Source organism: Vitis riparia, chromosome 8, assembly GCF_004353265.1.
Source record: "Vitis riparia cultivar Riparia Gloire de Montpellier isolate 1030 chromosome 8, EGFV_Vit.rip_1.0, whole genome shotgun sequence".
Taxonomy (NCBI): Eukaryota; Viridiplantae; Streptophyta; class Magnoliopsida; order Vitales; family Vitaceae; genus Vitis; species Vitis riparia.
This window is the reverse complement of record NC_048438.1, coordinates 11,388,259-11,405,594: the sequence shown is the minus strand read 5'-3', so window position 1 is coordinate 11,405,594 and position 17,336 is coordinate 11,388,259. Positions and strand designations below refer to the sequence as shown.

At 37.1% G+C, this 17,336-nt stretch overlaps 2 protein-coding genes across 3 annotated transcripts; one reads left to right on the top strand and one right to left on the bottom strand.

Moving 5' to 3' along the window:
- Window positions 1-6,604: 6,604 nt before the first annotated feature.
- On the top strand, window positions 6,605-7,012 carry LOC117920618. The gene has a single exon (XM_034838223.1). The coding sequence runs from the start codon at window positions 6,605-6,607 to the stop codon at window positions 7,010-7,012; it is 408 nt and encodes a 135-aa protein (XP_034694114.1).
- Window positions 7,013-8,783: 1,771 nt separating this feature from the next.
- Window positions 8,784-12,826, bottom strand: LOC117921131 (histone-lysine N-methyltransferase, H3 lysine-9 specific SUVH1-like). Of its 2 annotated transcripts, none has more exons than XM_034838926.1 (3): window positions 12,746-12,826; window positions 9,632-12,193; window positions 8,784-9,098 (listed from the first exon to the last, which is right to left on the bottom strand). In XM_034838926.1, the coding sequence occupies exon 2, from the start codon at window positions 11,900-11,902 to the stop codon at window positions 9,689-9,691; it is 2,214 nt and encodes a 737-aa protein (XP_034694817.1). In that variant the 5' UTR covers window positions 11,903-12,193; window positions 12,746-12,826; the 3' UTR covers window positions 8,784-9,098; window positions 9,632-9,688. The 2 variants fall into 2 exon arrangements, with proteins under 2 accessions (XP_034694817.1, XP_034694818.1); XM_034838927.1 differs by lacking the exon at window positions 12,746-12,826 and adding an exon at window positions 12,310-12,708.
- Window positions 12,827-17,336: the final 4,510 nt, after the last annotated feature.

Sequence of the window (17,336 nt, the reverse complement as noted above, 5' to 3'; positions counted from 1 at the left end):
TGCAACTTGAATTTGCAATCATATATAATAATAATCAGAAGTGCACCTTAAAGTTGAAACTTCTAATTTATGAGTTATAAATTATAATGGAAGGTTGTTGCGGGATGATCAGCACCTCGATGTTTGGGTTCCACCTCACCATGGAAACTTTCTCGGGTATAAAAATATAAAAATAAAAATAAATTGTAATAGAAGTTGGTAGCTTACAAAAGTAAACAAAAAAGGTACAAATTCAAACTGTATTGTGTTCTTATAATTATAAAATTACAACTTCAAGTTCAATTCATAATTTTCAATGGATTCAGATTTCGAAATTTTAAGATCCACTCTCTTTAAGACATTTTAAAAAAAAATAAAAATAAGTTTTACATTTGTTGTGCAAATTGAACTTCCAATACTGCAAATGGGCTGTTGCCCCAATCTCAACTCTCTTTAATTGAATCCCACAATTCAATGGACTATCATATGAAAACCAGAGACTACCAAATCAAAGATCAACATCAACCCCCTTCCAAGTTTCAGGATCAAAATCCAGGGCTTCATTGATAAAACATCACAAGAATTTATAGATTACATTCATCCAAGTATAATCCACATCCATTTACTAATTTCCGAATGCAAATGGATTTTCATTTACTACCTCATTTTGGTTACATGAACCCAAAAAATTTGTCTCATAAATTTGGAAGGAACCACCCTCTGTTCGGTCATATGTAAAACAAAGCCCCCCACAAACCTTTTTTCAAATGGGTCTATGATTATATGACAAAGCTATGAATTTAAGGCGCCATGGGATGTTAAGGAAGGCTTCTGTTGTTGTTAGAATACATGAAGAAAAAGGAAACCTTCTGCCATCTCTGTTTGCTGTTTCAAGAGGAGGTCAATGGGGTTCTGGACTTGAATAGTTTTTAACCTTTGAGCTTTTATTAAAACGTTAAGGGTTCTCAAGGTGCCCATCTTTCTCCCAACATTCAAGGGCTGGCCTTCTGAAAGCTTGAGAGGAAAGCAACTAAGCAAGTGATTGGATTCAGCAGTAGAGGTCAGCAAGCAATGCCCTCTTAGATTGATAGAAGGGATGGGAACAACTTACTGGGAATGGCCATGAAGAGCTTGGAGGAGTTGAAGGGAAGAAGTAATGGAAGCTGGAATTTTCCGGCGGGAGTGGGAGTCATGTGTCACCATCCATGAACAAAGTCAGGTGGGATTTTTTTCTCCTGTGGTTTTGCAAGGTTTGGAATTGGAGGAAGAAAAGAGGAATTTGGCATGTACTGACAGGGGAAGTACTGGGATGGAAGAGGGCGGGGAGGCGCTGGTTTTGACATGCCTAGTGAATGGTGAGGCTGGAGCAATGGTCACTGCAGAATGGGCAGGACTGTAGGAGCTTCAAGATTGCAAAGAAATTGAAAGCATAAATAAGATTTCAAGAGATGGAATAAATAGAAAGCAGTTCTCAAAGAGATCAATAAACACACCCAAAAGGAAAACCCACAATTGTAATTCCTAAGAGCCAATCATGAATCTGAACAAGCCTAACTTGTTTGGATTAAGGAAAAATCCATCAATGACTGCACAAATAATGATGGTTTAGCTAGTGTAATATATTCTTTTTTGACATTCTATTTCATGGAGGAGAGAGAGAGAGAGGGCTAGAGAGAGAGAGTGCGAGAGTGCCGGAGGAGAGCGAGGCGTGCGGTGAGCGAAAGAAGGGGTAGAGGGCGGAGCGAGTGAGGGTGCAGAAGGCGATGTTTTCGTGGGGGCTAGGAAAAGCATTAGAAAGGGTAGCTTTGGAGTGGAGTCGAAGTCATTTGATGTCAAGGTGGAGGAGCAGAAAGGTAAGGTGCAAGCTACGATTGTGGAAAGGAAAGGAGGGATCTCCTCGTGGATTAGGCTAGGATCGAAGAGCATTGGGTTCTTTGTCGATGGTCTGGTTATTTGTATTAAGGATGCCCGTTTGGTAAATGGGAAAGAAAGTGGGAGGACCTACTCTTTGGTGCGGGATCAAAATAAGGGGGGGGGGGGGGGGGGGGGGGGGTGTGGGGTTGTTTTCTTCGATTAGAGGTTGCGAACCTGGAAAATAAAAGGTTCTGCATCTTTATTCCAAAAGGAAGAGGAACTAAGGGTGGTTGGGTTTCAATGGTGGAGACGCTAAGGAGATTGGGCTCTACTGACGGAGAAGAGGGATGCCAGAAAGAAGAAGCATTGTTGTTGAAACCCAGCATGAGGAAAACCTACGCAGAAGTGGTGAAGCAGCCAAAAGGAAAAGAAAAAGCAGCGATTAGGGTGGAGATAAGAAAAAAGGAACTGAGCCGAAACTTAAATAAGCTGGCTCATTGTTTGGTTGGGATTTGGAACCCTAGCTCTGTGAGAGGGGATGACCTAAGAAGTTGGGGGACCTATTTGGCGAATTTTTGGAGCCTAAAGGGTAATCTAGTGCTAGTGAAATTGGAAAAGGGCAAAGTTTTACTCGAATTTGAGTTTTTGGCAGAAGCAGAGAAAGCCCTAAAAATCGGGGGTATTTCGATTGGGGGGTCTCTCCTTCGCTTGGAGAAATGGAGGCCCGAGTTGGGATGTCTGATGGATGGGGAGAAAAGGAGCGATGCTTGGGTGCGTATTGTGGGATTACCCATTTCCTTATGGGATTGGGCCATTCTAAGAAGAATAAGGGAGGAGTGCGGGGGCTTCCTCACAGTCGATTCCCAAACGAAGAAGCTGGAGGATTTGCAGTGGGCAAGGATCCTGGTGAAGCTCAACGGCGAGAAGCCTCCCAACGTGGTGGAGGTTTGGGCTGAGGATTTATGCTACGAGGTAACCCTCTGGTGGGAAATCAGACCTGTCCTGAGAACGGCGATGGCAAGAAAGGCGGAAACATTGTTGGTACAGAAGGCGAGGTTGGGGGTGAGGCCATCGCACGCGCAGTCGAGCGCGTGAGGGGAGAGAACGATGCCCCGAGGCTCGAGGACCTGCTACGGCCTGCTGATGGGACAAGGGGGCAGACTAGTGGGTCGGGGCAGGTCGTGGACCATGTTTGGTGCTTTGTCGGGCCGATGGTCAGGCCCCAAGGTTCGGAAGGGCCTCCGTTGCCGCGTTGTGCAGTGCCCTATGTGGCCTTTGGGCTTGCTCCTTTTGAGGCCTTTCCCCGCGAGTTTGGGCCGTCTTATCTCAGGTTGCCGTCTCTTAAGGGTTGTGGGCGGGCCAAGGAAAAGGAGCATGCTGGGCTTGGGCTGGGTTGCCGAGGCCTGGCCCTGCCCTGCCCTTAGCTGAGGGAAGAGCCCAGCTGGGGGCGTCCTACCCATTCAATATTTCTGGCCCAAGTCTTATGGGGGGCCCAAACCAATCCATTTCTTCCCTATGGGTGTACAAAAGCCTGTGGAGACCTTCGGCTGAGGAGCAGCTTTTAGAAGAGAGCTCGAAGACCGATTGTGCTCTAATGGAGGAAGCCTCGAGGTATGGGAACGCTTCTAACCCTAGTGGAATGTTGGTTTGTGATTTCTCCTCTCTCCCCTCTTCTTTTTCTGATCGGACTCCATTGGAGGAGTATTACGACCATTCTGGGGCCGGATTGGAAATTTTCCAGAAGGAATCACCGGGCCGCATGGTTACTGGAAAGGAGTCTTCAGTGATGGAGACTGTTACTCGCTGGGAGCTAATGAAAGCTAACAATGGTAATCTCGAAGAAAGTGGAGAGGAGCTTTGCTTAGCTACTGTCATGCCACTTGAAGTTAGAGGTTGGGAGGAGACTAGTTGGGAGGAAAGCGATTTGGCAAGGTTCAGCAAGTTTCTGGGGTTTTCGACAGAGGGATTGGAGAAGGACATTTTGGAGTTTTTGGTTAAAAAAAAAAAAAGAGTTCATAGTAGAACTCTTCTGGAAAAATCGAAATTTGAAAAGGAATTGAAGAGACTTGAATGTTCCATCAACTATGAAGGAGGGAGGAAGCAGAAAGGTACAATGCAAGGAAGAGGGTGCCAGATTTTGGTTGTCCAATGAAGTTAAGGGTGTTGAGCTGGAACGTGTGTCGAGCTAACGATAGCTCTAAAAGAAAGGTGATCAAGGCCATGATTAGAAGTCAGAGGGTGGATTTGTTTTGTATCTAGGACACGAAAATTCAGACAATGTCAGAGGGTGTGGTGAGGAGTGTGGGCTCTGGAAAGTTTCTTGATTGGGGAGCCATGGGTGCTCAAGGCTCTACGGGTGGGATTTTGATATGCTGGGACAAAAGGTCCCTGGAATTGCTGGAGATGGAGGTGGGACAATTTTCTATTTCATGTAGGCTTAGGAATGTTGAAGATGGGCTTGTTTGGATTTTCATTGGAGTCTACAAGTCGTTCACCAGGAAAGAAATGGAGTCTATGTGGGAGGAGCTAGGGGCATATGGGATGATCCCTGGTGTGTAGGGGGCGACTTTAATGTCACCCTCTCCTAAAGGGAAAGGAGTAGGCAAGGTAGTTTAAATGGTGCAATAAGAAGGTTTGCTCAAGTGGTTGATGATCTAGAGCTCCTAGATTTCCCTCTACAAGGGGGTGTGTTCTCCTGGAGCAGGGGTAGGAACAATCAGTCCTAGGCTAGACTGGATCATTTCCTAGTGACCCAAATGTCACGGACTTAGTCGTTCACTAAGCTCGTGCGGCACTTAGACAAGCCAAGACGCTTAATCTTGCTAAGTCAGTCTGGCTCCTTCAATGCTTAGCTTGCTAGGCTAAGACACTCGTGACTCGAAAGCTTAAGAAGCTTGGTAAGCAACTCCTTAAAGAATGGAAGCTCTATTAACTCAAGAAAGCCTTTACAAGTGCTTTGATGCTCACTTGTTTGGTTAGAAAGTGATTTGGGTGGTGCCTTGGCCAAATGAGACCCTCACCTATTTATAGGCACCAATGGAATTATCTGGAACCTTGGAGGGTTCCTTACAAATCAAGAATATTCTAGAACATCCTACCATATTCTATGTACAATCCTATGTACAAAAATATACAAGAGATTCCTAGAAGTCTCTAGAAAGCCTTGGACTCCTCTCATGCCTTCCACCATAGTGTAGAAATGTGTGGACATCTCTAGGCATTTCTAGAACCTTCCACACTCTTCCCACCAATGGCTTAGTGTAGATGGCTCTAGGAGTCTCCAGAAGCTTCCCTCCTCCTATATAAGCCCATAGGGAGGGTCATTTGAAGCATCCTGTGACACTAAGCTGGCTTGACTTGTTTAGGGGGGTTGTCCAAAGTAGGCTTCTCAGGCCTACTTTAGATCACTTCCCCATTCTGTTGAAGGGTGGCGGGCTAAGTCGGGGACCCTCCCTGTTCAGGTTTGAAAACATGTGGCTTAAAGTTGATGGTTTTAAGGATCTCCTTTGGGATTGGTGGCAGGGAGTGGGGAGGAGAGGGAGGGCCAGCTTTAGACTGGCTGCTAAGTTGAAGGTGTTGAAGGAGAAAATCAAAGTTTGGAACAGGGATGTGTTTGGTAGGCTGGAAGTTAATAAAAGCTTAGCTCTCCAGCAAATTGATTTTTGGGATAGGGTAGAATGTGAAAGAGGCCTGTCAGAAAGAGAAACGGAGTTGAAAAATGAAGCTAAGGAAACTTTTAAAAAGTGGGTACTTTTGGAAGAAACACATTGGAGACAATTGTCTAGGGAGCTGTGGCTAAAGGAAGGGGATAAGAACACAGGGTTTTTCCACCGGATGGCCAATGCCCACTAGAGAAACAACTCTTTGGATAGAATCAAGATCAATGGGGTGGAGTTGGCTGAGAAGCAAGAGGTGAGGGAGGGGATTGTGAATGCTTTTCAGCATCAGCTCTTGGAAGAGCCAGGATGGAGAGTTGGCATTGAGGGGTTGCACCTTCAACGTCTAAACCACAGTGAAGTTGAAGCTCTGGAGATGCCCTTTACTGAGGAAGAAATTTTCTTAGCTTTGATTGAAATGAACGGAGACAAGGCTCCAGGCTCGGATGGGTTTACTGTGGCCTTTTAGCAAGCTTGTTGGGATTTTGTGAAGGAGGACGTTGTAGAGTTGTTTAAGGAATTTTATGACTAGAAATCTTTTGCTAAAAGCCTAAATACTACCTTCTTGGTCCTCATCCCAAAAAAAGGTGGGGCTGAGGATCTCGGGGATTTTCGACTCATCAGCCTTTTAGGGGGGCTGTACAAGCTTTTGGCCAAAGTGCTGGCCAATAGGCTGAAGAAGGTGTTAGGTAAGGTGGTCTCGGCAAATCAAAATGCGTTTGTGAGGGGAAGACAGATTCTGGACGCCTCTCTCATAACTAATGAGGTGGTTGATTATTGGCAGAAGCGGAAAAAAAAAATGACTGGTTTGCAAATTGGATATTGAAAAAGCCTATGATAGTATTAATTGGAACTTCCTCATGAAGGTTTTGCATAAGATGGGTTTTGGGTCTCGTTGGATGGAGTGGATTCGGTGGTGCATCTCAACTGCAAAATTTTCAGTTCTTGTCAACGGGGTGCCAGCAGGCTTCTTTTCCAACTCTAAGGGACTGTGTCAAGGAGATCTCATTTCTCCTTACCTTTTTGTTTTGGGTATGGAAGTGTTGAGTGCACTCATAAGAAGGGTTGTCGAGGGGGGCTTCATTTCTGGTTGCAGACTTTGAGGGAGAGGGGGGATGGAGATGAATGTGTCCAACTTGCTCTTTGCTGATGACACAACCATCTTCTGTGAAGCAAGGAAGGAGCATCTAACTCATCTTGGCTGGATTTTGGCGTGGTTTGAGGCGGCTTCTGATCTTAGGATTAATCTGGCCAAGAGTGAATTAATTCCTGTTAGGGAGGTTGAAGATATTGAGGAAATGGCTGTGGAGTTAGGGTGCAGAGTGGGGGATTTTCCTGTTAAGTATTTGGGGCTGCCCCTTGGAGCTCATCACAAGGCCTTGTCTATGTGGGATGGGGTGGAGGAAAGAATGAGGAGAAGATTAGTTCTTTGGAAAAGGCATTATTTGTCTAAGGGCGGGAGAATTACCCTCATTAAAAGTACATTGGCCAGCATTCCCATCTACCAATTGTCCCTTTTCTGAATGCCCAAGTTAGTGGTAAAAAGGCTTGAAAAATTACAAAGAGATTTTCTTTGAGAAGAGGGAAGCCTGGAAAGGAAAATCCATTTAATCAATTGGGAGGTGGTGTGCACTCAAAAGGAGAAGGGGGGTCTTGGCATTCGGAAGATTGCTTTATTGAACAAGGCTTTGCTGGGTAAGTGGATTTGGAGATTTGCCTTTGAAAAAAATTTACTTTGGAAGAAGGTGATCGGAGTGAAGTATGGCCAAGAGGGATGTGGTTGGAGAACTAATGAAGCTCGTGGTAATTTTGGAGTGGGGGTTTGGAAGGAGATCCTAAAGAAGGCAAGTTGGTGTTTGGATAACATTGAGTTCAAGGTGGGGTGGGGGACTAAAGTCAATGAAGTGTGGGACTCAAGCCTTGGTCAAGGAGGGTGGAATCTCAGATTGTATAGAGATTCTAATGATTGGGACCTGGATTTAATAGAAAAGCTACTTCTTTTGCTAAGGGACTTCAGGATTTCTTCAAAAGAGGACTCAGTGTTATGGAAAGGAGGGGGTCTTGATATTTTTCGGATTCGGGACGCTTATAATTTGCTGGCTGCCCACAATCCCCTTGTCTTTCCGAAAAAGAGCATTTGGGTGGATAAGGTTCCAACCAAAGTTGCTTTCTTTGTGTGTGAGGCCACTTGGGAAAAAATCCTCACGTTGGATAGGCTTCAAAATCGAGGGTGGCAGCTCCCTAATCGTTGTTATTTGTGTGGCTGTGAAGAGGAAAATATAAATCACATTCTTTTACACTGTACAGTGGTCAGGGTCCTCTGGGAGATCGTCCTTGCCTTGTTTGGGGTTCAGTGGGTGTTCCCAGAGACAGTCAAAGAGGTGTTATTTTGTTGGAGGACCCCTTTTGTGGGTAAAAAGAGAAAAAAGATTTGGAATTCCACCCCGTTGTGAATTTTTTGGACAGTTTGAAAGGAAAGAAATAGGTTAGCTTTTAGAGGGGGTTCGTTAGCTATTCAGACATTCAAGAATTCTTTTGTATGTAGTTTGTGGAGTTGGGCTAGGGTGTATATGAGAGAGGAGTCCTCTTTGCTTTTAGGCTTCTTGGAGTGGCTAGCAGCTCCTTAAGGACTGGTGAGGTTGTTCTGTTTATGTGTTTTTTGCTTTGTGGCTGCTTTGTATACTCCCTATATGCTTTGTGGCCTTCCGGCCTTTTTTCATATATTTTGTGCTCATCTATCAAAAAATATATATATTCTTTTCTGACAACACAATATCAGAGCAAGGTGCAAAACTGACCAATCAAAAAAAAAAAAAAGAGCTAGGTGCAAAACTCATTAGGTTTTTTTGATAGGCCAAAATTAATTATTTCATTTAACAAGAATCTTAAAACTAACGTTTCAAGTAAGATTTTTAGTTCAAGGCTCGATGTTTTTCAAGGAAGCAAATATTCAGCACCAAGGTTACAATCCCTTCACCTCTTCTATTTCCATAGATGTGTACTTGTGGCAAGCTTCTCTGGTCCAGGTACTCCCTTGGGCAATAAAAAATGTTCTGCTTGGATAGCATGGCAGTCTTGTGGATCAAATTCAAGGGCACAATTAGGTTAGAAAAACGACTCATTTATGTTTGTTTTAGACTTTCTGGAGAGAAATGGAAACAGAAGAATCTTTGAAACTTTGGATGGTCAGATTTGGTAGTGAAAGATTAGTTTCTAAAGATTTTATTTTTGTGGTCCAAGTGTTCATGTGAGATATCAATCCTTCATAGGCATATAATTAATACATTCACAAAATTTGCCTATAAACAGAAGAGTAAAATAACAAATAAAAGGGAAATTATTAAGTACACGGCAGACCAACTGTTTTTACCAGGGAAAAAAGCACGACAAGAAAAGGAAGATTAACCAAGTAAAACAAGAGATCTGCCCATAAAGTTTTACAATTTCAAAACATTACTACACTGACAAGTTATGTGATGAAACCTTTTATGTGCCTGTGCACTACACTACGGTCATAAACAGGGAATTTTGGTGTTCTTCAATACCTGTAAAGCCAAAAAAGACATGCATTTTCTCCCTGAAGCTGTCTTGCTGTCATCTACAAATTAACTGAGGAAAGAAAAAGGTAACAGAGTATGAGTGAACATAATTTCAGCGAGCTGCCCTAATATACAATGATGTAACATCTAAAAACTGAAGCAACATGGATATGGTTTACTAATTGTCATAAGAAAGACTTGTACAATCCCATATTATCATATACATCTGATGTAAATATACGTGCACATATTTTAACTTAATCTTCACAAAGCTAAAATCCAGGGTTTCCAAGATCTTGCTCATCTATGGATTTTTTACACAAATCTACTTTCAAATTTTGGAAGACAGAGAATGCAGCGAATAATTACACTGAAATGGTGACTCCAGATGGTGAGTAACTGGATCATAGCTCGTAATTCAGATCATGCGTCTGGGCATGATAATATTAGGCAGGTTATTCTTTGCTAATATGAAGGGAACAAAACCCAATCTAAGATAACTTATTAGTGGTTGGCACATTCAACAGGAAAAAACCCTATAATGAGAGATATTTAACTTCATAGTAAGGAAGAAATTTGGTTAGGAAATTGGAGATCTCTAACCTTTCAGAGGTAAGTTAGTAACAACATCATCACCCAAGTTTGCATGTTAGTTGACTGCTAGTAAAAATGCCCTCTGCACTTTAATGACCCACATAGGCATCTTTTCTTTCTCTCATCTGCTTTCCCCGACTGGATGATCCCATAATCATATGTCAACTCTGTCATTGGAGGAATGTGTCTGATTGCAAAAAACGCTATATGAAGATAAGATTCACTGTTGCTTTCACGCAAGGCTGGCTGCCAGAACACATTTGGAGAGCAACTGTGGTTCATAAAGCGAGCTACATTCCCAACATTTTTTGCACTTATTATTAGGGGAAATGGGACCTGGTGAGCCTTATTAGAATCACCAGGCAAAACTCCTAGAGGTTGATAAGTGCGTGTAGCATCAAAGATATAATCATCTTCACTTTCACTCCCAAGTTCTTCCACTTTACAGTCATTGACGACTTCCCCTGCATATTCACAAATAAAAGCTCCTGCACGGATGGGATCCCAAGACCTCAGACCCCAACCTTTATCCTTAGTTTTGAAAACTTCCAAGCGGACTTTCAAACCTGCTTGGGAAATTCGGTTTCGGCAATTAATAGGGCATGAGCAACAAGGACCACACTCATATATCAAGGATTTGTTGTTCACAAGAACCCCAGCTACATTATATGGGATGTAGCCTCCATTTTTTTTAATGCAGGAGCAGTTGGAGTTCCCAGGAAGACATCCACCTTGGCAATTACAGCTAAAAGAAGGTTCTGTTAAATTTACTGGTTTTGAATATCTAAGACTAGGAAAATATGTGAAGTATGCAGGCCCCTTTTCATCATCAACATCATTTACAAGGGAAACAGGTAAATTTTCTGCCCCTGAAGTAAGGTCTGGCAGAATAACCCCAGCTCTAGAAGAAAGACCTTCCTTCCATTGTTGAATTGACTTCCAGGTAATGAATGCCTCTGGCTGACCAGGCAATCTAACCAATTTATACTTAAAAACATTGCAACCTGCTTTCCCTTTCTCCACCCACGACTCCTGAATCTTATAGAGACCATCATACACATATACTTTCCCTGTTGGATTCACCACATCCCTTAGACCCCTAATGACTCTCACCTCATTACCCCGATGCAAACTTTTCTCCAAAGCGAGATTCCCCCTTTCAAGCTTCTGATCAATTATTTGCTTATCCTTCCTGTAAATATTCCCACCTTGGCCACTGTAAATCAACACATCCCCATCCTCCACATTGTCCTCATATCCTCCAGATGAAACAATGCTGACAGCCACAGGCTCTTCCTCCTGACTGATCTTGAGACCCATGTAATCAATCCCAGCCATACATGGAGCATGCAACCCTACCAAGCACATTTCCATCCTGAAAAAGAAAATATCTCCAACTTCAACACCTGGCACAACTCCAATTCTCTTCTTGATATTTGTCCGGATCCCTTTATTCATCAAGATTGTACCAGATCTTAAGTCGGGTCGTCTTGTTACCCCAGGTGTTGCTTCCTTCCCGTCTTCAATTTGTGTAATCCTTCTTCGAAGCAAGTCATATACCATAAGTATATATCCAACTGATTCCTTGTCACCATCAGCCCGTCGGAATGTATCAAATACCATAAGATTACATGAATTAAGAATACTACTAACGATTAACTCCACATCAACTTCAGGTGAGGAAAAATTAACCTCTTGGCCTTTTCTTCCTCTCTTCTGAGACTTACTCTTTGACCTCTGTGCCTTACTTGTACGTTCTGCATCAGTAACATGCATGCTGAAACTGCTCAGATACTGGGCATTCTGATTTGGGGTCTCACTGTACTCATTGTCATCTGCCTCCTCACTTTGAGATTGTGATTGAATACCAGTGGTGTGAGTCTGATAATTCCGCCTCGATGGTCCTGTATCTCCATTTGCTGCCACTCCTGGTGGGGGTGGTGGAGGGGGTGTTCTAAATGAAGTTATTGGGACTGCTCCTGGAATTGGGTTGTTGAAGCCAAAAGGCCCAGGTTGATTGTGGACACCAAATGGAGTTTGTGAATTTTGTTCAGGTGGCCTTTCAGAGTCTGTAGGACTGAAAAAGGGGTAGAAGGGAGCAAACCCAGATGGAAAAGGACCTGATGGATTGGCACACACAAAAGGGGCAGATTGCCCTGGAGAAAATGGAGAAAAGTTTGGTGGAGATGGGAATATCGGCACCAAACATCGCAATGGCTTCACATTCAAAACCCTAGATTTATCAGCAGGACCTGAGTCTGAACCCAAACTTTGCTCCATTGAAACACTTTCAAGCAATCAACCAAACTGTTACAAAAACTTGGTTTCCCAAATACCAACCACCTTTTACATCATTTATCCTCCTCCTATTCTTCCTTTTTCTCCTTACACTCTATTCAACAACAGCTACAGAACTGTACCAAATGTTCTAGAGAAAGAACAACATTGACGACAGTTTATTTCAAAGTGCGGGAGAGAGACTTTCAAATAATTAATTAAAGCACAAAATCCACACAAAAGGCATTAAGCGATGCGAACTTGGATTGAAATTCCCACTAAAAAACTAGGTTTCTGCAACATGCAAGAGGATATGGCGTTAGACACACAAACTAAGTTAAGATTTGCGCATATATATTGAATCTTGAGGAAAAGGAACAGAGAAAAAAACAAACAAATAACACCTCTACCTTCCTTTTGTTTGCCAAGAAAAAAATCAGGAAATGAAAAGAAAATGAATCACGGAGCCTTCCAAATCAAAGAAAAACAAAACGCATGTCAAAGAAGCTATAACAATTGCGTTACACCCGGTTGAGGTAACATTATTCTGTTTTCTCGGGCCCCAAACAGGGACATAAAGAACAAAGATTCACCATTACCTTTTCCTACGAACTCAAAACCAGTAAAAAAAAATCCCTAAAAATACAAAACAACCACTTTGAAAAAACCCACTTGAACCAGTAACCTCTGAAATCAATTTAAAAACAAAAATTAAAAAATGACTTCAAAACAAAACTGAAGGTTGGATATTTGGAAAGGAACAAATAAACAAATTTGCAGAGATCACACCCAGGAAACAAAAGAATGAAAACATCAAAGAGAAGATCTTGAACAAAAGGGTTTTACCTGATAGAGATGTAGCGGAAATTTGGGGTTGCACACACTGAAAATGAGTTGAAATGTGAATCTTTCTTACAATGACTTTGTCCAATTTCCCAAAACTCTTTCATTTGTTTGTTTGTTTTTTTTTTTTTTTTCACATTTTTTGGAGAAGGGTTCAGGTGGGGTCGAGACCACCTAATACCGGTGAGCCCTCCTAATTTTAACCGTCATTTTTAGATTTTTCTCTCTTTTTCTTTCTTTTTTTTTTTTATTTAAAAAACCTAATTTATTAATATTATATTTGGTTCTCAAAAAGGAATAAATCTTTGATTGTACCATGAAAAATATTAAAAAAAAATCAAATATAATTAAAACTATTAAGAAATTGATGTATTTTTAAATTATTAAATATTTATATTGATTAATTAAAATAAATAAAATAAATTTTAAATATTATATAAAAATAATTTATTAACTTTAAATTTTTTATTTTTATTTTTACTTTTTTTTTATTTTCTTTCCTTTATAAAATGAATTTATTTTTATTGATTAATTTTCTGAAAATCAAACACAACCCAAGTGTGCAATAAATTTCGTGATTTTTTCAATTAATGAGTTGATTTCTTCCCATCATTAGAAATGGAAAATAAATTGAATTTATATATGATATGGATTTTTAATGGGTAGTAAATTCCTAAAAGGCATAAGATTTTTGAAATAATGACCGAAATTAATGTCCTTTTATTTTTTTATATTATTATTATTGTTATTATTATATATAGTGAGTTAGTATTAAATGAATGACATGTTACTTAAAAAATTACAAAGAATTGACTTTGAAGTGGACCCCGACTTGATTTTGATTTATTATTTAAAAAATTAATAAATAAATACACATTAAAAATGAAATTTTAATAGTTATTAGATTTTAGAAAAAATATATTTTTGGGGTTCAAAAATTTGACAAATTAAACATTTATTTTGATTTAAACATTTTAAACATGTAAAGATGTGCTATAATGATTTTGCCTCAAAATTCAAATAAATAAGTCTAATTATGATAATAATTAAGAGTATCTTTCAATTGTGCCACTACTACTCTCAAAAAGGTGTCATAATTTTTACCATTCTTGGAAAATTATGATAAAATAATTCTACTCGTCACATGTTTATTTAATTTCAAAGGAATCAAATAATATTCTACTCATCCCTTTCCTTTGGAATCTAAGTGTTAAATAATATTGTTTTTAAAAATGGTTTTTTATTAAAAACGGAATTTTTTTATAGTTGAAAACATGTTTGATAATTTTTAATAAAAAATGGTTTTTTTGAAAATATGTTAAAAAAAAAAACAATATGTTTTTTTATGATAGATTTTAATTATTTTCATTTATTTTCTTATGAACTATTAAATAAATAATTTTACATATATCACGATATGATTAAAAATAAAGCATTTGTTATAGTAGTAAAACTCAAGAATACAAAATTAAAATAATAACATACACGTTATGATTTAACTGGTCAATCATGTCTACATCTATGGATAAGAGAGAATATTTGTCATATATTATAAAGAATATTATTATACTATAAGACAAAACGAGACACGGTCATTCACCCTTGAACTCTATTGAGTATCTTTCATTCTTCATCTCATTTTATATAAACACATTTCTCTCTCATGACTTTTCCCTCATGATCTAGAATAATATTTATAGAGATATTTTTCAATAATTTTTCTTATTCTATAAGAAAATATAATATTACAATAATATATTAATTTAGGGAATAACAAATTTCATTAAGTTGATCTTTAATATGATTCGACCAACCATGCCTACATCCATGGATATGAAAGGATATTTCAACTGTATGACAAAGAATATTATAGAGGACAGAATCAAATACAACAATTATGTTCTCAAAACATTTCATGTTTCCTCACTTCTTATATTTACACTTAAATCATGAACCCTCGGTACATTAGGTATCTCCTATTCTTCCTCACATCTTTAATTCACTTCATATAATTTCTACAAACGGTTCTCTATCTCATTACTTTTTCTATCATGGCCTAAAATATTTATAAAGATATTTCTAACAACTTTTCTTCTTTTGTAAGAAAATCTAATATTACAATAATATATTAATTTAGGAAATATTTTATACAATATTATTTATAAAAAGCAACATATACTAGTTACCAATTTGGAACACTTTCCATCAACACTACACATAAAAATTGTTTTTAAGATTTGAAATATAAAAAATAGGTTGAAAAGATTATGAGTTTTCAAATATACATTTGTTTTAAAAATAACTATTTCTTAAACGATGTTCTAAAAACTTGTTCTTTGAGAATACTTCAAAACATTTCCAAACAATTTCTAAGTTTCGTTCAAGTTCCATAAAGGAAACAACAAACACTCCTTAAAAATAAAAATTTTGATAAAAATATTTTTGGATTAATGTAATTTTTCTAAATTAATGTAATGATATGTTTATATTAATTTGATACAATAATATATTAAAAATAAAAATAATGGCATAATGATTAAAGATAAGGAATTGTTTTTAGTTGAGATAATAATATAAGTCATCAAATTTTTAAATAAAGATATTTTATATGATTAATTCTAAATTTACCTCTATTTTTTAAGTTGAAAACATAATCATTTTATAATCTAATATTGAAATAAAGATTATTTTAAAAAATTAATATTGATATTAGAATTTCTTATCTCTTTATTCAAAGACAATATAATAATTAGTTTCATTCTATTTCCCAATATTCTTGTGAAAGCTTTAATGAAATTAGTAATTTTTATTTTGATTTGTTCTTATTTATATTTTGTTTCTTTTTTCTTTCATTTCATTTCATAAAAAATTTAGTAAATATTTCATTAGCATTTTGTATTAAAGTGTCGTAATAGCATTTGACATTTTTATTTTAACATTTATGCTATGTTTGGTGGTCTTGGAGACTACTAAGGAAAGGAGGGAAAAAAAAACTAAGAAAAAATTTTTATATTTGGTTTTATTACAAAAAATATAAAAAAATTAAATATAATTAAAATTTTATATATTTTTAAATTTTTTATTTTTTACATGCAAAATGAAAAATAAATAAAATGAATTTAAAGTAATATATAAAAATATTTAATTTACTTTAAAAACTTTTTTTTCCTTTTTTTTCTTTCCTTTCATTTTTTCTCTATTATTTTCTCTTATATTTTTTCTCTCTTATATTTTCTTCCAAAATTTCTGAAAATCCAACAAAACTTGAAAAATAATCATTAATTTTAGGACATAAATTTAGAATTTTATGTGAATGTATGTACAAATTTCGTAAAGGTCTTGCAAAACAATATAAAAAAAAATTATGTGAAACAAAAATTTTTATTAAAATTATTAAATTATGGGGGTACAATCTTTATGATAATATTTTTTTTATAAAAGAATGTATCTATTTTATTCTTTCAACTTGATCACAATTCAAAAGACGGCGATGAAAATATTTATTTATTTATTTTAGAGATCAATTAAGTGGCTTGTTCCTATTATTAATAAAAGACAAAGATCATGTGTAGTACTTCTGTTTTTTCTTGAAGATTTTGTGAAGTTTTTTATTTTCTTTATGATAAAAAGTATTTTGATTTTTAATTCTCTTTTGACAACAATAGGTGAGATTTTGATTTTATTTGTAAAACTAAATTTTGTAATTTTCCAAATTTCGTCACATGTCACTTTTTTAATGTATGTCACGTGTCAAATGTGTATAGGAACTATCATTTGTCAATTCTGAATTTTGTCGAGTTGGGGAGCCATATTTTTTTAAGACCAATTTAGTGATAATTTATTCCACTAAAAATTTTGATGTATATGGTAACGACTGTAACATCACGTTCATAATGCTACCACAAAGAATAAGAATAAGAAACTAATTTCATTCCTATTCATTAATATATTTGAATGGATTTTATAATGAGAATAAGAATAAAACAAGAATAAAATATTCATTGAAATGAAAATTAAATCTTACTTTTACTAAGATTTTGATTTTTCTTTTTTATATATAGTATTGTGATTCCCCTCTATTATCATTGTATTTTCATTCCTATTTCCATATGTTAAAAAAATTGAAGTCATAATTTTAATTCAAATTGAATTAATCTTGACTTACATTGGTAAAAAAATTAGATGAAAAACCCAATAATTATAACCCATAATATTGAAAATGTAAATATTTCATGGAACTTAATTGGGTCTAAGTAATTTAATATTAATCATATTTAATTATACATGTTAAACCCCACTTTAATATTAATTCAAATTGAAGTTTAGGTCAACCCATGTTTGGATGAGATTGGGCAAGTATATTCAATACTTGGGTTGAACTTGGGTTAAATTTTCTCAAGCTAAGCTTAATTTGGGTTGGACTTGGGATAAGGTTCGAATAATCCGAACCTAACTCAAACCTGATTTAATGTTTTTATAATACTTATATTCTATATAATAATATTCATTTTTTTTTAGATTTTAAAGAAAAAAACCTTAAATTATAATGATATAAGATACTTTATAAATTTTTTTAGAAAGATATATAATTTTA

Coding starts and splice junctions, on each gene's coding strand:
- LOC117920618 (XM_034838223.1), top strand. CDS start 6,605: ATGGAGATGAATGTGTCCAACTTGCTCTTTGCTGATGACACAACCATC.
- LOC117921131 (XM_034838926.1), bottom strand. CDS start 11,902: ATGGAGCAAAGTTTGGGTTCAGACTCAGGTCCTGCTGATAAATCTAGG.